The sequence below is a fragment of the Aplidium turbinatum genome, chromosome 18, assembly GCF_918807975.1.
Source record: "Aplidium turbinatum chromosome 18, kaAplTurb1.1, whole genome shotgun sequence".
Taxonomy (NCBI): domain Eukaryota; kingdom Metazoa; phylum Chordata; class Ascidiacea; order Aplousobranchia; family Polyclinidae; genus Aplidium; species Aplidium turbinatum.
The window spans coordinates 9,067,346-9,095,269 of NC_137489.1; the positions used below are offsets into that span (position 1 = coordinate 9,067,346).

The 27,924-nt window shown below is 37.7% G+C and overlaps 1 protein-coding gene across 1 annotated transcript; it reads left to right on the plus strand.

Annotated features, from left to right (window-relative positions):
• The first annotated feature begins 3,568 nt into the window (after window positions 1-3,568).
• LOC145787154 (uncharacterized) lies at window positions 3,569-27,497 on the plus strand. Its single transcript, XM_082598882.1, has 22 exons — window positions 3,569-3,604; window positions 5,258-5,419; window positions 5,521-5,603; window positions 5,906-6,075; window positions 7,172-7,266; window positions 7,716-7,877; window positions 9,202-9,378; window positions 10,145-10,281; window positions 10,856-11,971; window positions 13,906-14,094; window positions 18,483-18,645; window positions 18,969-19,083; window positions 21,916-22,024; window positions 22,413-22,611; window positions 23,038-23,115; window positions 23,592-23,740; window positions 24,177-24,339; window positions 25,038-25,185; window positions 25,526-25,634; window positions 26,096-26,297; window positions 26,765-26,833; window positions 27,115-27,497. The coding sequence occupies exons 1-22, from the start codon at window positions 3,569-3,571 to the stop codon at window positions 27,220-27,222; spliced, it is 3,939 nt and encodes a 1,312-aa protein (XP_082455008.1). The 3' UTR covers window positions 27,223-27,497.
• The last annotated feature ends 427 nt before the right edge of the window (window positions 27,498-27,924 follow it).

Consider the following 27,924-nt stretch of genomic DNA (forward strand, 5'->3'; position numbering starts at 1 on the left):
TTTTTAATTTATCTTTCTTCTTTATCGATAAAACAGTTACCAAAAGAACAAAACCATGTAAAGTACGGTCGTTTTTCTGAACCAACCACTGGATTAAATGTTATGCTGTGACACAGCGTTTCAAAATAAAAATAATAAAATTGCACTGTTGTTTTAGAATCAGACACATCGTATGACGCATGCAAACCGCATTTTCACGTACCGGATATCAACGCACTGAGTAGGGGAATCATCGGTATTAATTTATAGCAGCATTTACAACACTTTTTCTTGGGACACACCGTTTCGATGATGATAAGATGAAAGAATAATGACACATTAATTACAGGTCAGCATATTCCAATAAAATGCAATTTCACAATTGAATCACAATTTCCCCTCACTATGATTAATACATTTAGCCTAAATCAAAATCAAGATTGGTGATAACGGGTGAAAACAAAAAAACGTGGTAATTAAGAAAGACGTTTACCAGTACAATTTTCCATACGCCCTATCCCCTGCTAAGCAGCACATTAGGCTACACGCCTTAGGCTACTGTTAAACTGTTCACAAACTTTCGCACAAAAAAATTAAATTTCAATCAACTGAAAAGTCTTTTGTAACAATAGCCTACTAGTAGGACTAGACTACAAAGGTACATTACTGTGAGGGCCTAAATGTCAAACAACATATCCCATAACCTGTGCTCATGATACAGTACCATACAGCGTGCATCATTATGAATTCCACTGATAGCAAACTGCTTTATTTTACAATATAGCCTATTTTGTGTACTGTATTACAGTATATGTTCGTTCAACTGTAGGCTACGAATCTCGGCAGCTGTTGCTAAATACTCTTTTTTCTTTTGCATTAAAACTTTTCAGCTGATTTGTAGTCTGCTAAGATACGACTGTCTTGCATTATGTTGCGAAATTAGAATACTTAAAATTCCCCTTTGATTGACATTCTCGCTTTGTGACATCACTCGCTTTCAGCAGTCAACAATAAGGAACTCAGCACTTTCATGAGGTTTTCCGTTTGGTGGAGCAGGAGAGCTATATTTACAGTAGCTTATCAGACACGGACACTTTGTCAGACAATGCACTACGTTTTCTTATTTATTTCAACTTATTTCAACAATGCACTACGTTTTCTTAATAATGATTTGGTATTGTAACATTCTGCAAGTGTAATTTCTTGAAGTAAAATTTGGAAAATGTGTTTCACTATATTTTTATTTTAACTGCCTTCCCATGGTTGAGACTGAAGACACGACAGTTTTTTTGTTTTAAATATCATCATGGCTTCTTCATTTTACTTTTGTTGTTGATGTAGCCTATTTGCAATAAAAAAAAGAATGCAAGCCACAGAATGGCAATTACTTGAGGGATGTAAAACATGTATGTTCAGTTGTTTGGTTGAGTAATAAAGTGCCCAAGCTTACTGTCATATGGGCTAAGACTACGGAGCTAGTATGGCTTTAGTGCCCAAATCAAAGATAAAAAACGATTAAAGGAGTATGCTGTGACGTTCTTCTTGTAACTGCAAAAAGTAAAAAAGGGAAAGTATTTGTAGGCTGCTGAAGAAAAAAGTGTTTCTACATCAATATAAACAGGGATTGACACAGGAAGAAAAACAATTAGTATAAAGTAGGCCTATTTCAAGGCATATTACTCTGCGCTACGCTACGGCAAAGCTTTTGCAGCTATAGGGTCTACTGCATTTACTATAGAAGAAACTCCACTTCCAAAGCAGGCTCAGTTCTAATGCAAACGTTTTGTCAATTGTCATCGTTTAAAAATTTGAACAGAAAATTAAAACTTGGTAGCTGGAAAGATTTGTAAATTGTAATAATGTATTTTTGCAAAATAACAAGAGACATTTTTTATACGAGTTTATGGCTTAAATAGCCTGCTTGAACGCAGAAGGTATTTTGAAAAGCTCTTTGAACGTTTTGTAAATATCTTAAATCACTTTATACTACCTGGCCGAATAAGTCAACAATTGCCTATTTTCATTCGATTGACAAGCAGGGCGATTTTATACCAAATTGGTTTTGCAGACGAGAACGCAGCTTTTTAATTTGGTTTGCAAAAGAAAATTGCTTACAGAGTAAATTACTGCATTAACTAACTTTGGTAATTCTTATATAACATTGTGATAACCTCCAATACAAACACAATATCTTGTGGTATTTACTTTCGACCGAAAGCAGTTGATGGTTTCAGATAAAAAGCGTTGCAGTCTTACATCCCACTTTCCAACAGGATGCAAAAGCAAAGACCCGGATATTTGTGAAGCATTTTAAAGAGCGATTGTTTCTTAAGGAAAAATTGTTTTAGTGTCGGTTGTCGCCAAAAGCTTGTTGTCACTTGTATTTGCTGCTAACTGGAGGGCATGGCGCAAGGCAAAAGTCCACTAGGCTACAATAGGTGCATTTAAAAGATTTGGTATGCGGGTTTTTATAGACGTGATCAGCAAATGCCATTGATTATGCAATTAGTTTTTATAAACTAAAGTAGGGGTAAATAGAGGCATTACACAATTTGACGATTTCATTGAAAAGCAGGTTTAAGTTAGACGAATGAGATGCACCCACGCATATGTCCTTAGCTACAAGTTTATGAGAAGGGTTTGATGTTAGGGACAAAGTAACGAGGCAGTAGGACTTGAAGATAGAATACTGAATACTTTCAATACGTTGCGATTCATTGTTTTTGCTTTAAAATATTATGGCCAAATACATAACATCTTCCCATCTTCGAATGGGACTGTTTGCCTCCTTATTTTGTAGTGTAAGTTGGCTACAAATCTGTTACTCGTAAGTACGTAGTAGGCTACTGGTTAAAACGATTCGAATTCTGATCGCATTAAACTTGAAATTGAGTTGTTGTAAATTTAAAATGACAACTCTGTCAGAAATATACAACTTCAGTAAAAAGAGATCGATTGTTTTCTTGTGTACAATGGTAACTTTGACGGCGAAGTTTATTTTTGAAATAACACCAGCATTCAGATGTAGTCTTTTTTCCCAGTAGCCTAACATTGCTGATCTGTTTTATCTGCAACATAACAAAGCTTAGATTTTAAATGAAACAATACACACCACATTTAACAATTCACTGTTTTGCAAGATATGTTTCTCGGCAGTCGATAGTAGCAAGAATTGACAGCGATAGACACAGGTGTGTTGCCAACGAGGATGGTGGGCTCATCAATATCGTACCACAGGGGCCTCGTGCTGACGAGAAGGGCGTTGTTGCTACAGCGCCATTACAACTCTTATGAAATTATTCTTACTAATTTTAGGTACAGTATTTTCCATCTAAAATAGGAGATATGGTTGTTCATTCACATTGTTTGCAGAATGTCACACGTCGTATAGTGTATACAGACTTACACACACCATATTGCTTGTGAATAAAACAAAAAGCAACTGAAGTTGCAGTCTACCATAGACATTGTTCTCAAACTTTCCTTGGTTTAAAAAACATTGTTTAGCTTTGCAGTTGCCAATTCATCATGAGAGCATTTGTGTTGCCCGTTTTGTTTTGTGTATTGTCAAAGAACCATCTCCTCGGATATGGATCACCAGTTTCTTCAGAAGAAGAAACGACAGGTGATGGAATACGTTTTTGGTGCTGCTTGAATAAAAAACCTGCTTATTTTTTTTTTTAGATTTGTCTTGAATATGTTTTTAGCGCATATTCTTGCTCACTTTCGGACACTGTTTCTGTTTACACTTAATCGTTTATCTCTGGTGTTATGGTGTTGTGTTACGTAATCTTATTTATTCTCTAAGTACTTATATCATACTGTAGTTCAGAGTGCTAGAACTTGCTAAAATGGTTTGCGTTCCTCATGCCAATGTAGAGATTGATTGTACTTCTACCAACGAACTCAATTTACATGGCTGTGTGGTTCTTCACATATTTATAGTACAACTAAAGTTCTTCAGTTCAAACCAGTACATTCTGTACATTCAGTGCTTTTAGTTAACTTGCGCCAGAGTGTGTTAACTTCGAATTCGGTGGGTGTGAACTGCTAGTTTGTCTACTGCTGCTTTTCTTGCTTATTGTCAGTTTGGTTGTCAACATTTTTCAGTTTCATCTTTATTTTTTTTTTGTCTAGCACCAAATAGAATTTGAATATTCCATACGCAAATTTATTCAAATAGCATATTATACACGTGTTTACATTTTGCTCCTGATATTTCCTCTGACAAGAAAAATAATGCCAAAGAAATTCCTATGTAATTTTGTTACGTTGCATTGTTTTAGTATGACGTATTGAACACTTTTGTTTTAAAATTCTTCAACCTATGTATCTGAAATACAATATTTATTCATCGCACTTCCAAACTGATAAAAAAATCGACTCCAAATGCTTCCTAGAAGCTCAGTGCTGCCATTTTTAAAGATTATATTAAAGAAGTTATTTGTTTCAAGCAGAGTCATCTTCTAATTACCAACTACTATCATCATTGACGAAGTATCACCTGTTCATTCCATATCAATTGCAAGATGGTGGTGGACAAGTAAAACACAGTACTCTAAGCACCGAGCATCCCGACGTATGTATTACGTAGCACTAGTGGTGCTTTTTTTGTCGAAACGAGACAAAATGAAATTTTTTACAAGAAATTTAGTTTCAAAAGTGTCGAAGCGAAATCATATGACAAGTTTTAAAAGACCTATCTTTAAACACATAAAATAATTTGAAATGTTTTTGTCCTAAACACCAATAAGCTCGAATAAATAGTAAATTGTTTCTTTTCGTTTCGAATTCACCACGTAACGAGTTCAACGTCTAAAAGCTAATAGCGTTTTTCATGTTAGCAAATAGTACGTGAAAAGCACTTTGTTTTTGTCACATTAGCTTAGAAAGATCGTAACTCAAGCTCACAAGCTTTTCTTTTTATTTGATTGAGAAAAGGAGTAGTGTGCTTTGTGGCAGACATACTGACAAACACAAAGTAAAATAATAACTATGACGTATGCTGTGCACAGTAGCGTTGACAAAAGGGGTTCAGGGGTACTGTTGGACCCGGACCAGAGATGATTTTAGGGGCCCGTAACCATTTCAAGGGGCCGGAAGCTTGAGGAAACAACTTTGTATTTAGTGGATGTAGTACATTTTTCTTAAAAGTGTTGATTTGAAGCCAGAGGATCTCATTGTTACCGGGCCTAAATTATCCGCTCAACGGCCCTGGGTGTGCATATCTACCATAGCCTACAAAAACTAACTCGGATGTTTTTTTTGTGTTTCACAGGTAACAGGTATTCACAAGACAAATGCTTTCTTTGTGGTTGACCTTGAAGACACAGAGTTTACTCTCAATCTGACTCTGAATCACGATTTATTGCCACACACTTTTGCGACTTCAACTTACTCCACTGATGACAATTTGATCACGAAAGAAACAAATAAAAACGTAAGATTAATAGGCGAGCTAGTTGCTTCACTTTTTATGATCTTGCAACTTAATATTGCAATGTAAATCTATGAATGATGAATCAAAATTACATTGTTCAGGTTTATGACCACTGCTATTATCAAGGAGAAGTGAACGGCATTCCAGGCAGCCAAGTTGTATTGAGCACATGTCGTGGTTTGAGGTAAAATGATGGTCTTTGACTTGGTAATTTAAATTTGTGGTAAATCAAACGTTTGGATAGCCTACTGGCAATAAACTGGCGTTAAAACAATACATGCAGTATAAGGTAATAACTAAAAGTGGATAAAAACAATGGATTTCTCCACTTTTTAAAGCACTCTTTTGCCTTAAATAGTGGCGGAAAAATACCTTTTCTCTAAATTAGGGCTCCATGTCATTGAGCATCTAAATGGGCTAAAATGATGAGCTAGTACGATGAAACATACTTTAAGATTTTTTACCGTCTTCTTTCACGTTTTGAAGGGGTTGTGTTATTTTGCCTGACGACTTTTTCATCATTGAACCTCTTGCAAGGGAAGGAAGTGAAATAGCAACCTTTCATCACGTCATATACCGGCCGAGCGATAAGAAACAGGAAGAAAGCAAATCTTGCGGCAATAAAGACATGCAGCAGAATGCGGAAACAATTTTAGGTCAGCAATTGCTTATTATCGCTTCCGAACAATGTAAAGTATTGAATAGAAATTTGTTCATCTTGCGATATGTAGCATTGTTGAATGTGGTATTTTTGTACGTTTAAAATATGTTTGAAAAGATTCAGGTGATGTTTATAGTTTCACTTGCTAAATTCTGTCACGGCATATGTTCCAGTCTCCGTTCCATGCAGGCCTACCTAAAAATCTTTTCCGTTAACACGCATTTTTTACATTCGAGCTTGCCTATATCGACATCGGCTATATCGTCAGTTCGCCTATATCAACATTTTTTAACCTCCAGAGCATTTTGTTCGTTTATTGTGCCAGTTATAATTTTTCTTTTCACTTTGGGACTTATGTTTTAATAACCGATGTGTTGTGAAATGGTTGAACTGTGAAAAGCCAAAACTAATTTCATACTAAATTACGTTTTAAAACTGGACGTTGTTGCGACTGTAGTCAATCAGTCAAGAAAACAAAATAATTAACAATATTTTGCAAGATTACTGCACTGTGCCTTACGGTGTAGCAACGCCACATTGCTCTGCATCAGTACCGACTCCGTGTAGGCCTATATTAAATTTAAATACAACTTACGCTATTTTTCACCATTTTGTTTGAGTTGTTTTTTGTCAAAGTGCACTTAAAAACAGAAAAATTTGCAGCAGTGCTGATTAGAGTGCACATTGTACCCTGACCAGGCTCTTACATTGAGCTAAATCCGAATTTAAGAACAAATTATATTGATTTTTTTATGTCGATACTGCGCCTATGTCGACACTTTTTCTTCATCTCTTTGAAGTGTTGATAAAGAAAAATTCTTCTGTATCAAATAGACCTAATTTAGATTGATAGCATGATGTATCTGGTTGGCGCTGTAAGAAACTTTAACTAAACTTCATTGTAAAAGCCCAACTAAATGAAATGTTGCTCTTAGGTATTTATACTGCCCAACTGCACCCTCGGAAACAACTAGCCTTAGATAAACGTTTTTCAGTTTTGTTTTTCGTTATGAAGCTAACCCGTTGAGTTTCTGTGATAGATTGCTAGTTTACCACATATTTATATGCTGCAATAACGCTCTGCTTTCCAGATTTTATCAATTCTGCTCACCTTCGACAAAAAAGAGGAGTGACTCAGCAAAACATCAAATATGTGGAGCTCATGATTGTTGCTGATAGTTACACAGTAATTAACATATTTTAAAGTTGAATTTTTATTGGAACTACAAATTTTTGCCTGGTTTGGATCTTTATCCTCCAACTGAAAAAAATCTGAAAGTTTTTTTTCTGGCAGTTTCGCATACCTGTAGCGGCTTTGAACCACTGACGCAAGCCCAGTTACCAAGATTGACAGAGTGACGTTTTTGATTGTCAAAGTGTTCTTGTCTGCAAATTTTTTCATTCATTAGGTGCCACCGAATAGAAAGCATTCCATGAGTGGCTCAAGCGCACTCCCCCAGAACTAAACTACCAACATATTGCATACAAAGTTAAAAATAAGTTTGTGGTACTGTATTTGATTTTTTACACGTTTTAGTACAATTAGTTATTATTAATATGGCCCATGTAGTGTATATGCTAAGTGCTGCTGCTGCTACTGCTACTTCCACCACAGCTACTACTGTTGTTTTAAAGGCCAAGAGGTTTTCCACAACTGGAGATCTGGAAGCTCATGTCAAAGAACTTATCAACTACGTGGATGCATTTTATCATAAGTTGGGAATGCGAATTGTTTTGGCACACTTAGAAATTTGGAAAAACGCTGACAGGGTGAAATTGTCGGCAAACGCTCAAGAGGTAAACCTCTGATATAATCATGGCCTTGCATTTGTGATATCTTAAATTAGGAGAATTATTTTTGAGTTTATGAAAATCTTGTATCTTTCTGTAAGATAATTTCTACAACCAACAACCCCTTGAGAATTTCCAGCACAGTAGTCCACAGAAGTTTTTGCAAAACCATCGCATAAACTTTCGTTAAGCTACCATCCTCGAATTAATTTATCCTTTGCATTTGACCTCTACTGGGGTATTATTTTTGAAGCAACTGTTGGCAGGTGGTTATGAACTTTTAGAATTTAATTCAACACATGAGTAAAAGTTGGCTCCGACAATAAACTACCTTGCTTTGCTATGGTCTTACAAGCGTATTATGAATTCACATTTTAAGGAGTTCGTAGTAACCTACTTATTACGTACACTTTTTGTTTCACATTTGACAAATACAATTTTGGTAAAGAGGTCTCTTTCTTCAACCACAGACATATACAACCAAGCAACTACACGGCATTTAACTAAATGCCGTGTGGTTGCTTGGTTGTATATGTCTGTCATTTGACAAATACTATGCATGTGAAGTGCATTAATACCAAATCACACGTCTTAGTCCAATGTCCAATGGACAACTGCTATGCATTGGTGCCGAAGGTTTAGTATAACGAGAGCCTTATCTTCTCATTCACTATATTTGGAACCAAGTATGGCATTAATATTTTTTTAATTTATGCGCCTGAAAGCTCCTGATGTAGGATGTAGCCTATTTCAGCATTTGGAAAACAGTAATTTACGCTCTCAAATTTTTTGTACAATGCAGCAAAAACCCAGCATAGATCGGTGAGTTAATAATAACATTATTATATACAATAATTATATTGTTATAATGCAATAATATTATTATTATATTATGTTTGTGAAATACTTTAGCTTGATAAAAAATAAAATGTACAATTTTTGTAGACTGTCACTTATATTGCAATCTATAAAGAAGAGCGTTTGATTTCTGATTTGGTTTTGCAAGTTAACAAGATCAATACAGAATCAATATTGTATTTCCACCGCCGTCATTTGAGCATCTGGGATCAAGAGTTTATTTTTATATCACCCTGGCCTTTCGATATTCGTCCCGACAACACCGAGAGGCTATGAGAGGGTATAAAGCCGGTCTCAACATCAAAAACACAGACAAGAGATTAACACAAACCTTCTGCCCAACTGGTAAAATAAATAAATAGGGTGGGTATCGGCTTTAAGGGTAAAGGAGCGAGGCCTAATTGTGTTTTGACTTTATATTCGTTAAAGGATTAGGCTACATATTGCTGGAAATTTGTTGTTTATTTTGCAGGCGTTGGATGCATTTCTGGGTTTTCGTGAAGCCATGATGCTTTCTGAGCCGGCATCTTCCCCGTGGGTGTATGCAGACAACTTCCACCTTCTTTATGGCCGTGACTTTGATGAAGTTATTGTTGGCATTGCCTCATCCGGGACCATGTGCACTTCCCGTTCTGGAGGAGTTAATCAAGTTTGTGAAAGATATAAGCAACTTGATTAAAAAAAAAACTTTACCAGGAATATATCAGCAATCGACAAAATCCACAAAATTTCAAGAAGCAGGACGTAGTTATCTTTAGAAAGCCATGTAATGTGTTAAGGGCAAACATTCAGTTTTATTTGTCAAGCCAACTTTTCTAAATCATTTATTACGCAAACACTCTTTTAAATTAAAGTAGGCCTATTGTAAATGGAGAATGCTGGAAACTTTGAAATATCGAATGAAATTGACTTGCCAATCGTAACTTGACAACTGACGTTTACATGGTAATCTGATTTGACTCTGCATTGCTGATTTCTATTAAAATTCAAGAACAGTTTGGCATACTTACCAAAATAAATCGCATTTTTCAGTTTTTTTGTTTTTGTACTGTATAAAATTTCAAAGAAACTGAAAAAATGGTCGACCGTTTCTGACCCTTTTGCATTGCTTGTATTGAATGAATTGAATTGTATTGCTTGTCGAAGGCATTTGATTACATTGGTCGATCTTGTTGTTTAGTAGTAAATGTTTTGGCTAGTTAAATAATTTTAACTACTCATCAAAACGTGCTTCAAAAAAGCTCTATAACTTTGATATAGTCTAAGCAAAGAAATGTAGCAGTTATGTATCAATCATTTCCGAGATCACCTAAATGAGTACATTTTGCCAACATTTTAAAACACGGTTGCTAAGTTTCCTTTCTAGTAAAAAACGAAGTCAATTAATTATAAAGGTGACAACATTGTCGTTTCAGGATACGTCAGCCAACGTCATCAACACCGCCGCAATTTTAGCTCATGAAATTGGGCACAATTTTGGAATGGCTCATGACACTGCAGAGTGCTCATGTCCTACATCTAGGGATAACTGCATTATGACGGAGTCTACAGGGTTAGTAAGAAAGATCTACAAATTAGACGCTTTGGTTTCCATTGAACTTTCATCATCATCATCCGTTCAGTCGTTTACGACTCTCGGTCACTCTATACGTCATCTTTCTCCACATCTCTCGATCCCACGCAGCCTCCTTCAATTCATGCACTCCCATGCCACTGTCATTTACAATCGTGTCAAGCCATCTTGTTTTCGGGCGCCCCCTTCCTCTTCCTCCGCTCACCAAACCAAGCATGATGTCTTTTTCCACTGATTTGCTTCTCATTATGTGGCCAAAATATAAAAATTTCTGCCTGACGATTCTAGCTTCTAGGGATATGTCCGGTTTAATTTGTTCAAGAATTTTCTCATTTGTTATTTTGGCTGTCCAAGGAACACGCAGTAACCTTCTTCAACACCACAATTCAAATGCGTGGAGACTAGCAACTGGAGACTGTGGAACAGATCACCAGTTGCTAGTAACCAAACTAAAAGTACGTTTTTGCAATGCCGGTACAAAACAGGAAAAAAGAAACATGATATATGACACAGAACAGATTGGACTAAATTATATAGCCGAACTTGAAAACAGTTTGAAATTTCTTAACACTGAAAATAAGCAAGCTGATATGATATGGGACAATATAAAGGAAAAGATCTTGGACGCAGCTGCAAATAATGTACCGAGTAAAAAGACATCCAAATCTGCTCAATGGATTTCCCCTGTAACAAATAAACTAGCAGAACATAGAAGGAAAGCAAAAGCAAATGGAAACAGAATACAATTCAAAAAGCTAAATGCTGAATTCCAAAAACAAGCTCGGAAAGATAAAAACATATATTGGGAAGAAAAATGTAGGAAGATGGAATCAGCAAGTAAAACTGGGAACATGCGAGAGCTTTACTCACAAGTAAAGAAAGCAAGATCAACCTTCAAGGCCAAGAATGCTACAGTACGTGGAGAAAATGGAGAAGATCTGCATGACAAACAAGCAATTTTGAATCGGTGGAAGGAGTATGTTGAGCAGTTATATCAGGACCCTCAACTGCAACCACAGATTGAAGAACATAAAAGTCAACAGTTTGACCTTGAACCTGACATACTGGAAAAAGAAGTTATCTGGGCAAGAGACCAACTATCTAAACATAAAGCTCCAGGAGTCGATGGAATTCCAGCAGAATTATTAAGACATGTGCCAATTCAAATACTATTGGCCTTATGCCAATGTATTTGGAAATCACAAAAATGGCCAAAAGATTGGAAAAGATCAATATTTATTCCAATTCCAAAAAAAGGAGACATACGGACATGTTCAAACTATCGAACCATAGCCTTAATACCTCATGCAAGCAAAATTCTTTTGAAAATCATCCAAAAACGACTGGGCTCAATTATTGAAAGAGAAATGCCAGATGAGCAGGCTGGTTTTAGAAAAGGCAAAGGTACCCGTGACCAAATTGCAAATCTCAGATGGATTATGCAAACCAGCAGGGAGTACAAAAAAGATCTGTACATGTGTTTTATTGATTATTCGAAAGCTTTTGATGTTATCCAACATAACATTCTTTGGAGTAGTCTGAGAGACATGGGAACGCCAATGCACCTGCTGGAACTCATAAGGTCATTGTATGAAAATCAAGAAGCTACAGTTCGAACAGCATACGGAAATACAGCTTGGTTTAAAATTGAAAAAGGAACACGCCAAGGGTGCATTTTATCTCCTTCTTTATTTAATATGTACACAGAAATGGTCATGAGGAGAGCAGGGTTGAGTAATTCCAATATAGGAGTGAAAATCGGTGGCAGAATTATAAACAACTTGAGATATGCAGATGACACTACCCTTTTGGCCGAGAACGCACAAGATCTTGAAGACTTAATCATCAAAGTGAAAAAGGAAAGTGAAAGGGCTGGATTGAAACTCAACATCAAAAAAACAAAAATTATAACAACTGGTAAAGCAGATAACATAAACATCAAGATCGAAAATCAAGAAATTGAAACAGCGAATGAATTCATATTTTTAGGCTCAAAAATAAGCTGGGATTCTAATAACTCACCAGAGATAAGGAGAAGAATAGCGCTGGGAAGAAATGCATTTGTTGGAATGAATAGCATTTGGAAGAGCAAGGATATAAAATTAGAAACAAAAAAGAAGCTGATCAAAACTATAATATTCCCAATACCTAAACTTTCACCAAGACTTAAATATACCAGGTTGCAAGCAAACGATACAATCCTAAGCAATACACGTTTGTCATAACAAAGAGTATATGCCAACATCAATAAATCTTCTAAGTCTCAATAGCATACTTTAAATTAAAAAAAGTGATCATGGTTATTTAGTAAAATGAGAAAGTAAAAATTGGGAAATTTTTCCCATTTTCCATCTATGCCATGTCCATTGTCCAACCTGCAAGAAGGTGGAAAACGGAGACTATTGGTAAGGTTGGAAATTTATGCACTTTTTACTTAATAGTGTGGCAGAGCTCCACGATTTGTTGCGAAACTGGCATCCCTTCATGATAGATGAAACAAATCTCGCACCTCCTATTTTGATCGGTCAGTTTGTTTGTTTTTCATATCTTTATCCTGCATTGCGGGAAAGCGGACTTGAGCGCTATGCATCGGTGTACGCCTTCCGATGTACATCTGACCCACGCTGCAGCCGACAGCAATGTCTGTTTCCGATTATCTACTCTACTTATGACTTAAATTTGGTACTATACCCATTACTCGAAATCGATCACTGGGTAGAGGCAATTATCGTAAAGTTTTTTTCCCAGAGAAACACCAGCAAGTGCGGGTGGCTGGAGTCGAACATGCAGGCTCTCGACTGCGAACCCAACGCGCTAACCACTCGGCCACTGCTTCCGACTCCAGCGACTCCTGCCGACTCCAGCCAGCAATTATTGTAAAGTTTCTTGCCCAGAGAAACAACAGCAAGTGCGAGTGGCTGGAGTCGAACATGCAGGCTCTCGACTGCGAGCCCAGCGTGCTAACCACTCGGTCATTATAAAAGAAAACATAACACGTATTAAAAGCAGTACGGTACGAAAAAACAGGTCAGTGAGAAGGAGCGATCTTCCTGGCGTCAGCACTACCTGACTACTCACTATAGAACAGCGAGCATATTGTGTTTCGCTAACCATACCGGTGTATAGCCTCCACACTAGCCATCAAGACTATTTCCCAAAAACAAGAACTAGTGGTGCGGTACTGATGAGCCCAGCCTCATGGGCAAAATACGTGTCTATCGCTGAGTTCTTGCTACACTCGACTGCCGAGAAACACATGAAAAAACAGGTCACCGACAATAATTGGGAAAGGAGCAACTTGCAACAAAGAAAATAGACACAACTTTTAACACAATTTTTTTGATTGATTCATTGATATAAAGATACGGAGGAGTAATAAAAGGAATGATAGATTATATCACTTTTATGCTTGTGTTTTTACATAATCTCTATGCTTTCTTATCCTAAATCACTGAATTCTTGCACCCCGGACAGCACCTTCTCGCACTTCCAGGAGGTACAAGCTACAAACACCCCCAACATGGAAGCACTGATCTATAGACTAGGTATGCGAGAGCATGATAGTACCAAAGCTTTTAATCTAACAACAACGTATCTTCACAGATACAAACCTCCAACAGATTGGTCTTCATGTAGTCATGCTTATCTAGAAAACAATGTTAAGTTTGGGACCGAGAGTTGTCTTCTTAACATTCCCTTGCCCAATCGGATGTACTTTGTCGGAGTGTGCGGGAATGATATCGTTGAGGAAGGAGAAGAATGTGATTGTGGCCACACATATGATTGCACAAGGTAAAAGTTCTTTAAAATCTCCATTTATTTGTATTGTTTAAAAAAAAATCGTGCTTTTTTCAAAAGTTAGTTAAAATAGCTTACGTGGACAAGTATTGCAGTCTATCTTAAACAACGGAGTTGTTGTAGCTTCCAGCAATTCCATAAGAGCATTTCGTCCACAATCTTTTTTTCTGTTTTACAAAAATTGAAAAACTGGTTCGTCACTGTTTGGCGAAACAGAAAGAAAAGCTATTTCAACAACTTTGAAATACTAATGGGACTTAATCTAAATGTCGCTTATAGCACGTGTTGCAATGCATCTTCATGTACACTTCTTCCGGGAGCACAATGTGATGGCGAGACATGTTGCTCTAATTGCCGCTTCAAGACGGCTGGAACATTGTGTAGAGATAAGATGTCAGAGCAGTGTGATTTAGTGGAAAGGTGCACTGGAAATTTAGCTCATGTAAGTTTGTGAAGTGAAATACTACATTGAATTCAGCAGCTAAACATGTTGCGTTGCGTCTTCCTTCATCACCACATCAATCATTCTGGTTTGGATTCTGAACAATCGTTAAGCAAAACAAAGCAGAAATCACTTCGACAGAAAAAAATTCAAATTTGTATCACTATTTATTTGCGTTGATGTTGGGTTATTATTGTCAAAAGAAAACAAACATACCACTTTATTACATACCAAAGTCCTCTTGAAACAACTTAATATATATTGTAAATGCAGTGCCCTGACAACTTGTTCCTTGAAAATGGATCGCCATGCGACAACCAGACTGCTTTATGCGTTGAAGGAGTTTGTCTAAACTTTGATGTGCAATGTGAGAGTACATGGGGACCAGGTGGGCTGTCCTGCTTCAATTTATGTTAAAATTCATCAGCTCGACTTTTTACCACACAGTTCAACGTTTAGTCTATTGCTCTCCATTTTCTTTTAGCATATCGACAAAGCCGACTTGTTTTTGAACTGAAGTGTCTCAAAAGTTAAGGATTTACACTGATTCTTTAATTATCATGTGTTGTGTAGGTTCTGTTAACAGCAACGAAATATGCTATAAGGAGTTGAATGCACGTGGTGATGAAGTTGGGAATTGTGGATATAATCAAACCGAGCAAGCGTTCATTGCATGCTCAAGAGAGTATGCTATTTATTGTATTTATCGACAGAAGTTAGGTTTTATTTCTTTATTTTATATCTTTGCCGGTGTCTACTTTAACTAATTGATTTGGTTGGTTTTGTTTAGTTTTGAATCTTTACCCTCGGACTGACAGAACCTTGATAGGTAATTCCTGGTAGTTTCGCATACTCTTGTAGAGGCTTTTGACGCAGGGCTGGTTTCCGAAATTGACAAAGTGAAGTTTTTTGATTATTATTGAAGTATTGTTGCGAAAGAATTATTCTATCCATTAGGTGCCGTTAAATGGAGAGCAGTCCTTAGAATGCGTTGCTCAAGCGCACATCCCGAGAGTCGAACCAGCGCTGCTTGATCTTGAAGCATCTTCGTTCACGAAGCCACGCGCTAACCAACTGAGCTAACGAGGCGGACTGCTCCAGGCCCAGGCAGCAAACTCCGTGATTTTTACATTAATTCAACGTCTGCAGACGTCGAATCAATATAGAAATCTCGGATTTTGTTGCCTGGGGGTTTATGATTTACACTCAACTTTTACTTTTCAAATTATCTTATAAAATTCTTCGGAGTTTTAAAAGTACAAAAGCTGAAAAGTGTAGGCCAACTAGGCAAGGGTTTTAACAATACGTCTCAAATATAGATTTTCATATTGGTTACCAATAACCAATTAGAATACTAATTGCAAACTAACAAACTAAATATTTTGAAAACAAATAGCCTATCAAACTAGCCTATAAATAAGCTATTGCAAAGAGTTTCTTTACCTCAATCTATAGTTTAATCTAAAAATCCGTATTATGCTTAAGTCTAAACAGGCAAACAATCAACTATTTTTCACAATTCTGCAGACGTTATTCCAATGTAAAAAATTACTAAGTTTTTGATTAGGCACTTCTCTGTAACCCATGATGCTGATTTAACAAACAAGTCGATACCAAAAATTTTAATTTGAGTTTTTAAATTAACAATAGCTCCGTTAGCTCAGTTGGTAAGCGCGTGACTTCGTGAACAAAGAAGCTTCAAGATCAAGCAGTGCTGGTTCGAATTTCTGGATGTGCGCTTGAGAAACGCGTTCTAAGGACTGCTCTCCATTCAGCGGCACCTAATGGATGGAGTAATTCCCCGGCAACAACACTTCAAGAATCGGAAACTTCACTCTGTCAATCTGGGTAATCGGCCCTGTTTGAAAAGCCTCTACAAGTATGCAAAATTACCAGGTGTAACCTATCAAAGGCTTTGTCAGTCCGAGGATAAAGATTCAAAACCAACCAACCTACCTACCAACTAACTAATTGACAAAATTATTTTATTAAATCAGAAACGCAAGATGCGGCAAACTGCAATGTTCAGGAGGAGGTCTTCAACCTGTTATAGACCGGAATCGTGCTTCATATTCAAGTTCCATTGGTGTTGGTGGAACTGGTGAAACTTTTGTGTGCAAAACCATTGCTTCGGAACCAGCTCTGACTGATGTTGCTTATCAAGGATTAGTCAGGGATGGGACAAAGTGTGCAGAAAATAAGGCAAGTGAAGGCATATCATCAAAACATAAAGTAAACATTTCATTGGAGACATGCTGCATTACTTATATTGTATACCTACATTTAAATTGAAGCCTTGAAGGTGAAATTAAAAATATCTTTTTTGTCGAAAACAACGTTTCTTTAAAATATGCTTCACAAAAATGTAAGTTTTCGCAAGAAGATTTGTTCATCTTTTTAAGTGCGGTTTCTATTTTGGCTTAATTTTTGTAACATAATAACCTTAGTAAGGGAAACTCGAACACCGCCATGACGACATAAGATGAACTGTAATAATTGTAGTCCAACGTTTACAACATAATAATTCTTTTTATAGTAAAACGTAACAAAACTGCATTTGCAACTTAGGTTTGCTCCGAAGGAAGATGTATATCATCCAGAGCATCATCATGTCCTTTCAGATGTTATGGTCATGGGGTGAGACCTCTACGTTTTGAGTTTAATAAAGCAGTTTTGAAGAAAGTTTGCAGTTTCGTTCATGTATTGTTATTTATTGATCTTGTGCTGTTCTGTGTCGAATCTCTCCAAACCGTTTATTTAATTTGGTTTTAATCGTAACTTATTTATTTGCAGCATTGCAGTAATGATGGCCACTGTCACTGTGACGTTGGCTGGGAACAGCCATACTGCCGCTTTCGAGGGACTGCAGCAGGAAAGGAATGCGGTAATCACGTCGTTGATGACGGTGAAGAATGCGATTGTGGGCATATCGATGAGTGCAATAGGTAAGCTGCCTAAAAATAAATTCAAAAGATACAAAAAAAAATTTTTGATCATGGATTTAAATTAGTATCCTGACGCAGGTCTATGTTTCAAACAAAAATTCTTGAAGCACTGGATATTAAATACAATGATCGCTCAATCAAGAGGCAACTGCACGCCAGTGGTTCTTCCTTTTTGTTTATTTTCTGATCAATTTGCTTGGCGTCTTTTCTTATCTGTAACATTTCATGCAATCTGTTCCGGCCCCGATAGCTCAGTTGATAAGCGTGACTTCGTGAACGAATTGAAGCTTCAAGATCAAGTGGCACTGGTTCGACTCTCCGGGTGTGTACTCGAGCAACGAATTTTAAGGACTGCTCTCTATTCAACGGCACATAATGGATGGAATAATTCCCCGGCAGCAACACTTCAACAATCAGAAACTTCACTCTGTCGATCTTGGTAACCGGCCTGCCTCAAATGCCTCTACAAGAATGCGAAACTACCAGGAATAACCTATCAAGGCTTTGTCAGACCAAGGATAAAGATTTAAAAACCAACCAACTTCGAAAACTTCGATTTGTTGAGCTGATTGGGTACAATGTTGAGTGGTGGCGTTTTGTTCAGAGTTGTTGCTCGCAGTTTAATATGATAAAAAAGATATAACTCTTAATTTAAGCTACTTCTAATGTAGGTTAATTCAGTCATTTTTTATGACAAAGGCACAGCACTATATCGATAACATTCGATTCATTTATTTTTTGTTTTGAAAACTCTCAGTAAATTAGCATTGAATCCGATTAATGCTCCTGCAAATAAGAAAACCACAACAAAGTGTTGCAATTATTTATTACTATTGCTAATTATATTGTATTCACTAATTTTATTATGCAGTAACTGTAACCTATTTACTACAATTTACTACATTTGCAGCTCAGTAACTGCCACTTTAGCACTAGACTATGCTATAGTTTCTTTTATCAAGTCCCCTATGTTTGAAAACTAACATGTTTTTCAGCCTTTGTTGCAACGCTTCAACGTGTAGATTGCTGCCAGGGGCTGAATGCGATTCTGGGGTATGCTGTGCTGATTGCCAGTATCTAAAGTCTAGAACAATTTGCAGGGGAAGAAATGGAAATGTTTGTGATTTGTACGAATCTTGCACAGGAACATCGGCCAATGTAAGTATGTTTTTAATGGATAGGATCCTTGTATTGTATGTATAAGCCTGTACGCTACAGATTATTTGTGATTGAACACTGACGATCGAAGATTAGATTCCTTTGTAAACAGGATAGTCTATGAAGCCTATATGGATGTCAGAATTCTCAGTCTGCAAACAAATAACGTTTAATTTGCAATGCGTATCTATTCTAAAGCAGGCTATACCGACTTAGTGAAAGAAATGAAAATTTTGATAAAAAGAAACTAACATCGGTAACTTTATGTTTTTAGCTTTAATGTATGCTTTCAACTTCACGTAACTAAACGTTAATTATTTTAGTGCCCAGGCGATGTTTTTAAGCAAGACGGAACTCTTTGCCATGATGGGAAAGCAATGTGTTACCAAGGCATTTGCCTCACCCGAGAAAGGCAATGCAATGAAATATGGGGAGGAAGTAAGTTCAGTATGTACACTTAAACAAGCTTGTAGCCAACTGGTGGTTCCCACCACACCAGTGATGTTTAACCTTTTCTTGCACATGTTTCCTTGATACTTAAAACACTTGCTGGTGGTTAAGTTTAAAGGGGTACTAAAGGAAAAACCTGACTTGGCGATTTTCCACGTTCTTTGTGTTTAACATGCTACCATAAAACGATTTTCAATAAAATTTTGCCCCATTGCGGTCTGACCACCATTGCGCGCGTGCTTTTGTCAGAGAGTCAGAGCTTTCAAAACGAGATTGGGCTTGAGCAGCGAAGCGTGCGACTGTGCAGTCTGCGTCACTAGAGACTAGCAATCAGCTGATCACGCAATAATTGTTACTGCGGGCGATTTGACTGTAGGCTATGTATGTATGTACATCAAAACAGCACATTTTAACATCAAAACAGCAGACAGTTTGTTCAAAACATCAGATGTGGTAACGTGGCTTTTGTTATTGCTGGCTTTTATGACGTATTCTCGAGCAGTGTTTGCACGTTTTGGTCATTTTGAAAAAAATGAAAATAAATGAAACACTGGACTTTGGGCCTTGCCAGCGCCATTGAAAACAATTTTTTTTCGGTAATTTTTTTTGAAATGTATTCTTGAATGTTCAGTTTACTCATTTTAATGCTTAATTCCGGTTTGAAATTTTTCTTTAGTATGCCTTTAGCAATGAGTAGACCTATATGCAGCCGAAGGAGCTTTAGTTTGCATGCTGCAAAATGCCTCGCTTCAATCAGTATCACACTAAATCGAAGAAATACCTGACTTTCTCTAAGTTATTATGGTGATCGCAGGGCCGTTAAGAGGATAATTTGGGCACAGTACCTATGAAATTCTAGGCCTCCCAATTGAGGCACTTTTTAGCAAAACGCATTGTAATTGTATCCAATCAAGACACGGTGCGGTTTCTTCAAGTTCCCAGCCCATTGGAAAGGTCGTCGTCGTCGTCGTCTGAGCTTCTGAGGCCGAGGGTCTATCCTTTTACCACCCCAGATTCACGATGTTCCCGGACTACACTGGAAGGCTGCTAGAGAGCAGCCAGTCTTTAGTTTCATCATCCATGACGCGCAGACCTTCCACTCCGTTAGGTGGTTTGAAGATGGTACAGTCATTGATGATGTGGTCTGCGGTCTGTTCCTCGGCACCACATTCACAGGAGGAGGAGGAAGCCATTCCCCATTGGTGCATGGTTGAGCGGAAAAGCCCGACGCCCGTACGGAGACGGTTGAGGCGCACCCATGCCTGTCTCTGTAGTGTCAGGCCGATGGGGCGTGTGTCGGCGTCGGGGTTGAATGAATGGAGTCTGGTGGTGCTTGACTTCCATTCAGAATTCCATTTATGGTCCGCCCAAGTAGCCGCAGAGATGTCTTGTTCATCAGCTTCGTTGATCAGAAGCCGAGCGGCTGGCACGAATGGGTGTCTTGATTTCAGTCGGCGGGGGTGCCCGTTTGGGAAGGCAGAGATCTTGTGGTGGAGAAGATGGTTAGGCTCCAGTGCCCGTCGACCGAGGGACAGAGTGGCTTCTTCGCGACGAAAGGTTAGGTTATGTAACCTTTCCTGTTATTGGAAAGGTTACAGGCCCTATAATCATCCTAAGCCTGGGTCCAAAAAAATACCTCCTGTACGCTACTGGAACAACGTGATTCGCTTTTGCTGTAGCAATAAAAATTGTTTTTTTTTCAACGACAATTGTGGTATGTTTATCAAAAAGTTTTTCTTTTTTCCAAGTTTTAGAATCTGATGTGCCATTTTGAAAAAAAAATTACAGTATAGCCTACATGTTACTGCAAACCGTGACGCGACAATTTATCGAAAGACAATTTATTCATCGAAACGACAGTTTATCGAAACGACAGTTCATCGAAACGACAGTTCATCGAACGACAGTTTATCGAAACGACAGTTCATCGAACGACAATTCATCGAAGGGGCTAGGGGCTAGAGGCTAGGGGTTAGGGGCTAGGGGTTAGGGGTTAGGGGTTAGGGTTAGAATTAGGGGTTAGAGGTTGGAGGTTAAGGGGTTAGGGGTTGGGGGTTAGGGGTAGGGTTAGGGGTTGGGGGTTAAGGGGTTGGGGGTTAAGGGGTTGGAGGTTAAGGGGTAGTTAGGAGTAGGGTTAGGGGTAGGGTTAGGGGTAGGGGTAGGGTTAGGGTTAGGAGTTAGGGTTAGGGTTTAGTGGTTAGGGGTTAGTGGTTAGTGGTTAGTGGTTAGGGGTTGGGGGTTAAGGGTTGGGGGTTAAGGGTAGGGTTATGGTAGGGGTTAGGGGTTAGTGGTTAGTGGTTAGGGGTTAGAGGTAGGGAGTTAGGGTTAGGTTTTAGGTTAGGGGTTAGGTTTTCGATTAACTGTCGTTCCAGGCCCGTAGCCAGCCGGGGGCCAGGGAGGGCCTCGCCTCTCCTGAAAAAAATTTCGCCCTCCCTGGCAAAATCCCAACATTTAAGAGCAACAGCTTCAATTATAATGATTTTGCCCATTTACAATTTTTCGGCTTCCCCCCTAAGAAAAAGTTGGCCCTCCCTTGCTCTGCGGTCTGGCTACGGCCCTGTGTCGTTCGATAAACTGTCGTTCGATAAACTGTCGTTTCGATAAACTGTCGTTTCGATAAACTGTCGTTCGATGAATTGTCGTTTGATAAATTGTCGTTTCGATAAACTGTCGTTCGATAAACTGTCGTTCGATAAACTGTCGTACTACCACTGCAAACAGTGCAGCGTGCGTTCAGGTCAAACCGATTTTTTTTCTTTAACCGTAACAGAATGTAAAGTAATGAATTGTGACTTTTATTAGTAAATTTGTAATTTATAGGCTCATTAAACAGTGCGGATTTGTGCTACACGATTCTCAATGCAAGAGGAAGACTTGATGGAAATTGTGGCTTTGATGCAGAAGGAAACTTCAGACACTGCAGTGAAGAGTAAGCAAGTTATGAGTGACACGACACTCATTTACAGAATAATTTTGGTCTATTTGTTCTCGTGTGAAAACTTTGCCACCTAACGTGTTTTGCGACATTACATAGATGTAAATATGAACGTTTTTAGTTTTTATTCTTGTCTAACTTTAAAGTAACTTTTCTGCAAGGGACAGTAAGGTTTAACTCATTGACACAATAACACTAGGTTTAATAAAAAAAAAATTGTCAGTTTGCTGGTGAAAAGGATGTAATTTACAAGCTGCAGACAATCAAAATTTATTAAAACAAACTTTATTGGGTAAAAATCTAATCTGAAGCAATAGTTTCAATTTTTCTATTCAAAAAATAGGCCATAGCGAGACCCTGTGATAATTTTATAACTCAACAGAGATGTTTTTTGCGGGACCTTACAATGCCAAAGAGGAGCAATAAGTCCTATCATCAACGGAGTTCAGTTTTCGTATCAAAACAATATTGTGACTAGACGTGAAACATTGCAATGCAAGTCAGTTGGATCTAATAAGTTGTCATCTAATGGGAGGCTCCTTGGTTCTGTGAAAGATGGAACAATGTGTGGTCCTGAAAAGGTGCTGTCTGCGTAGACTGTTGTAGTTTTTGTTACTATGCATCCGATGTTTAACACACAGTTTCAGTCTAAATAAGATCTTCCTGGCGAATCTCTGTGAGATGAAACAGGCTGTTAAAATCTCAGAATTATGATAAATTTGTGTGTTGTAGCTACATGTTTGTCAGTTGTCGGAAGAATCGTTGTAGCTCTATCTGCAAAAAATAACTCTATCTGCAAACCTGTCAACACAGATCTTCCACACTTACCGTGCACCTGCAGGGGTCATCAAAAGTGGTCATTGCCCTGGGCTAATACAGATGCACTACCATTCTCCAACTTGGCATATAGAAATATTACAAATACTGGCTTTATAAGGAGAGGGACACACTCTTGAACCAAGTGAAGATAAAACCGTAAACGTATTTTTGCTTTTGTACATTTTTAGGTGTGCATGAAAGGAGTTTGCCGGAAGCTCACAAATACATCAAACATTCCGAAAAAATGCGAGTGCAATGGTCATGGGGTAAGGTCAAGTTTCGCGTCCTTCACTACTAACTGTAGGCTACATTATATTAAAGTAGATTTGTGGCTGTATTTGGCAACTTTACTGCATCAAGAAATTGATGCTTTTGCTCATGTAGGCCTATCACACGTCATGTAAGAGACGTTCAGAAGAAAAAAGCTGACTTTATAAACGAGAAAACTGAAAGATCAAGCGATGCTGGTTCGACTCTCAAGGTGTGCACTTGAGCAACACATTTCAAGGACTGCTCTTCACTTAGCGGTGCCTAGGAGTGGAATAATTCATAGACAACCCCACTTCACCAATCGGAAACTTCACTTTGTCAAACTTTGTGACCGGACCTGCTTCAATGGTTCAAAGCCTCTACAAGTCTACAAGTATGCGAAACTGCCAGGATTAATCTCACAAAGTTTTCCCAGTCCGAGGTTAAAGACATCCTCAATCAAAGTAAGTCAGGGTTGTTGCGTTATTTTCAGCATTGTGATAACTTCGATCATTGTCATTGTAACCCTGGGTGGGCTGCTCCGGATTGTGCAACGCGAGGGACCAATGAGCCTGAATGCGGAGATCATTTTGTAGATGAAGGAGAAGAATGTGATTGTGGACATCCAAACGTGTGCAGAAGGTACAAAACTGAAAGACCACATTGCAACTACTTTTGTTAAGTTTTTCGGCAGCCAATTGTAACAAGAACAGACAGCGATGGACTCGTGTTTCGCCCATGAGGCTGTTCTCTTTTTTTTTTTCAGTATCGCACCGCTTACTCATGCCACATAGTATCGATCGCCGTCTTTATTGGTCAGTTGAACTTTTACAGTTGTGGAAAAAACAAACAACCAAACCAGCAAGTGCTATGAGTAAACCAAGCAAAAAGGAATTTTTTTATACCAGTCAGCACAAGACTTTGTGTTGTCTGTCAGGAAGAACACTTCTCCCTACATACCTTATAGTTAACTTGATTTTAGCAATTTGTAGTTATCTCGAGTTACTCTCGCCTATTAGCTAAAATATAACCATTTCAAGTTACATGTTTATAAAGGGTTGTATTATACATCTACCAGCAAGTGCTGTGATCCAATTACGTGCCGTTTGTTACCCGGAGCAGTATGTGATGGTGGAGTTTGCTGTGACAAATGCCAGTTTGTGTCAGGTGGAACAGTATGTAGAGAGACCGACAGAAATGAATGTGATTTGCCGGAATATTGCACAGGATATTCTGCAAAAGTAAGTGAAATGTATTTGTCTGTTTAGGAATATATCCCTGTAGGCCACTTTTAAGATAATATTATGGTAAGTTACTATACTTTATAAAAATACTAAAATCGAAAAATTATTTTCAATGTACGTATTGTTATTAATTTTGCATAACACCATCAGTCTATTATTCCAGAAGCCACCTCTACTGTTTCAAGAACGACATGAACATAGCGAGTAGAACTAGAAGGTTGCACATAGCTCGAAGCTGCAGGTTGTCGTCTGACCCTCTTCAGGGGCTAACGTCAGAATCAAAGTAAATTCAAATGCTAAGCCCTGAAACTTAAATTCTGACGTTAACTCCTAAACAAAGTCAGACGAAAACCTGCAGCTTCGAGCGATGTGCAACCTTTTACTCGCAATTTTCATGTTTCGTACCACCAATCAACTCGTCATGAACATACAGTAGGTGGAAAGCTGCGTGACCGTGATATTCGTGGTCTGCAAATGTTTAGTTGAGTTGATGACGCTGCAGTGACGCTATACGTAAATTACGTTATGGAATAGTTTTGTAAAAAGAATATAACCTTGTTCAGTATCAATGCAACAAAGTAGCGTTAAGCTATATACCACGTTTGTGATTTTTTACCGAAACAAAACTAATATTTTTTTTACATCAACCTAAACCTTGTAGGCCTATTTGAAAATCTTCTAACAAATTGCTGCAGTGTCCAAGCGATGTATTTTTGGAAAATGGAAGTCCTTGTTCTGGAAGAAGAACTGGCATAAACGCTGGATTGGGTCTTATCGATGCTTTTTGTTATGATGGTTCCTGTCGCACGCACGATTTAGCTTGTCAGGATTTGTGGGGAAAAAGTAAATCAAATTTTATGAAAATATTTGTAATCTGCAGATATGTGATGATATTGACCAGAAATGTTGCCAAAAAAAGTTAACTGCTGTTTTATATTTTGTTGGACTATATAGCCTACACTTATACAGTCCCATTGTTTTAACATTTTTTTCTGTACACAAACTCCTGTCAATAGCAATTGTACAATGTCCATAGTTGACATAATGTCCTTTGGCGCTAGCTAAAGTGATTAAATCGATGAAAGGCATTTCTGTTTTTAGTGCATTAATCTAAAAAGGCTTTGTATTAGAATAGTGTATTTGGAGTGAGTTAGTTTTCAAACAATAATTATGAACGATTTAGATGCTTCGAGCAGTGCAGACGTTTGTTACACTTACGTAAATGCTGTTGGAAACATGAACGGAAACTGTGGGCCGAAAAATACAGGAGGATTCTCAAAGTGTTCCAAAAAGTTGGTTCTTGCAGAATATCGTACTTGAAATGTTGCACCTTAAAATTGCAATTGGCTATGCGGTGTGGCGTCCTCAAAAGTGGCAAATAAAGCTATGGAATACTTTTGACTTTATTATGTTTAGTGTGCTTTAATAATAAAAATAATTATGACAATATTTTTTGTCCATTGTGACTTTAAGATGAAAGTAAAAAAAGTTAAGCTTTAGAAATTGCAATTTTGTCAGTTTAAAATTTACTACAATACTTCATCATTTTTGAATTTTCAAAGCTGGTGTAATATCAAATCCCATTAAAACGTAGCCTTGTATTTTCCCAAGACGGAGCCTCAATCTCTGTGTGAAATTTACTGTCTTAGTAACTTGTACTTCATAGTAAGCAACTAGTTAAGCGTTTAATACTGAATTAACTTCATTTCTATTATAATTAAAACTGAAATTTGTTTGTGGTTTCATCCCGCAGAAATGCTCTCTGCGGTAAGCTTCAATGCCACGGAGGTGAAAAGAAACCGAATACGAAAAAAATTAAAAGAGCTTTCAACAATCGACTAACATACGGAAGGAAAAAAATTGTTTGTAAAACGATTGCATCTCCAAGAAGAAAAGCGACGTTTGAAAACGATGCTGGCCTTGTGAAAGATGGGACTGTTTGTGCTCCTGAAAAAGTAATAAAGGCTTATAAAGCTGTTTTCTCTTAGTGTGTAATTATTTTCTTAGATATAGCCTAATGTAGTTTATTCTTAGTTCTTTTCCTTTTGTGTTAAACTTTTGACCAGGGAGCTGCCACCTCACAAGAATAACTTATGATCTTCTTTAGCAACTTGCTATAGTCAATTGAGATGTTGAATGGTGTCATAACGCGTCTCTCTTTTTATGTGCTCAATTCCATTACAAAACGGTATGCTATATCTCCTAAATGGGCGACAGGAAAATATAGCTATTTTATTTTCTTTTTCATTTCGATTAATCATTTACTGAATATGGGACTTTCTTCAGCTTCAATAAAAGTTCAACCAACCGCGCCATTAAAATTTTTTTTAAAAATAAAATAGAATTATAACAAACATGTCGCATAGCGTGTGTCCATCTCAAAAGTGTTGATTTTATACCAATGCTCTGTTCTATGTTTTAGATGTGCTATCGTGGAAAATGTATAACTGTTTCAAACTCAACGTGTTCTTCAAAATGCAATAGACACGGGGTAAGACACTGTGCAGTGTGCAATATGTAACCTATCACTCTGACTGCTTTATCATTTTTGTTGCTTTAAGTTTGTTACAACTTAAAAAAAGCAGGGTATGTAGATTGAATTGGGTGATATATTTCTTTATCAACCAAGTGAGATTTTAGTCAAAAGTGATCTTCCCGAAATCAGATAGCCCAAAAATGTTTTACTCTTTTCTCAATAATTTCAATATCGTAGAGATTTCGTGCATAGGTATGAGACGTTATACGAAAACCAACAATATTCTATATTTGCAGGTTTGTAATCACCTTGGACATTGTCACTGCGATAGAGGTTGGGCGCCACCTCATTGCATCACTGCTGGCGCCGGTGGGAGTGTCGATAGTGAAGTAATAAAAAATTGACACCGAAAAATCTTCAGTTAAAACCTCAGTGACGTTATAACGTTATTTATTTGTCAGAAAGATGTCAGGCCTATACTGGATAACACATATTTGGAGCTTGATAAATCATATGCTTAGTCATTTATATTTTTTCAGCATCATTAGCAAACATAAGTGAATTGTTTTCATATGTAAAGTTTCTGCTTGTAACATGTCATTTAATTGATCTCATTGTTTATTCAAAGCTAAAATATTTTATAGCACGAATAAACTATATTGCAAATGTTATTTTATAATGGTTGTCAACTTGTCGTATGCGCAGGCTCATGAGTCATGACATGGAAGACAAGAAGGCCAATCTATCTGTCTACCTTTAAGCAAAAGGTCTTAATGATATTTTTAAGCATTCTGCCAAAACAAAGTCGCATGCTTTCGGTATAGGTGTAGACAGGGCCGTTGAGCGGAGAAATTGGTCCAGCTACCAATGAGGTCCTCAGGCTTCAAAAAAAAGAGAAACGCATCACATCCAAAGAATACCTAATGGTTTGTTCAAACTCCCAGGCCCCTTAAAAAGTTTATGGTCCCTAAACTTATCCGGGCCCGTGTCGAAAAGTACCTCTGGACACCGCTATCAACGGTACTGGGTGTAGAACACTTTTGGAATTCCGAATGAAACACGGTCACATTTTCAAACGTCGTGCAAGCACTCTCATCACTCGGCCA

Coding starts and splice junctions, on each gene's coding strand:
- LOC145787154 (XM_082598882.1), top strand. CDS start 3,569: ATGGATCACCAGTTTCTTCAGAAGAAGAAACGACAG. Junction 9,379..10,144: donor GTTCTGGAGGAGTTAATCAA/GTTTGTGAAAGA, acceptor TTGTCGTTTCAG/GATACGTCAGCCAACGTCAT. Junction 26,834..27,114: donor CAAAATGCAATAGACACGGG/GTAAGACACTGT, acceptor CTATATTTGCAG/GTTTGTAATCACCTTGGACA.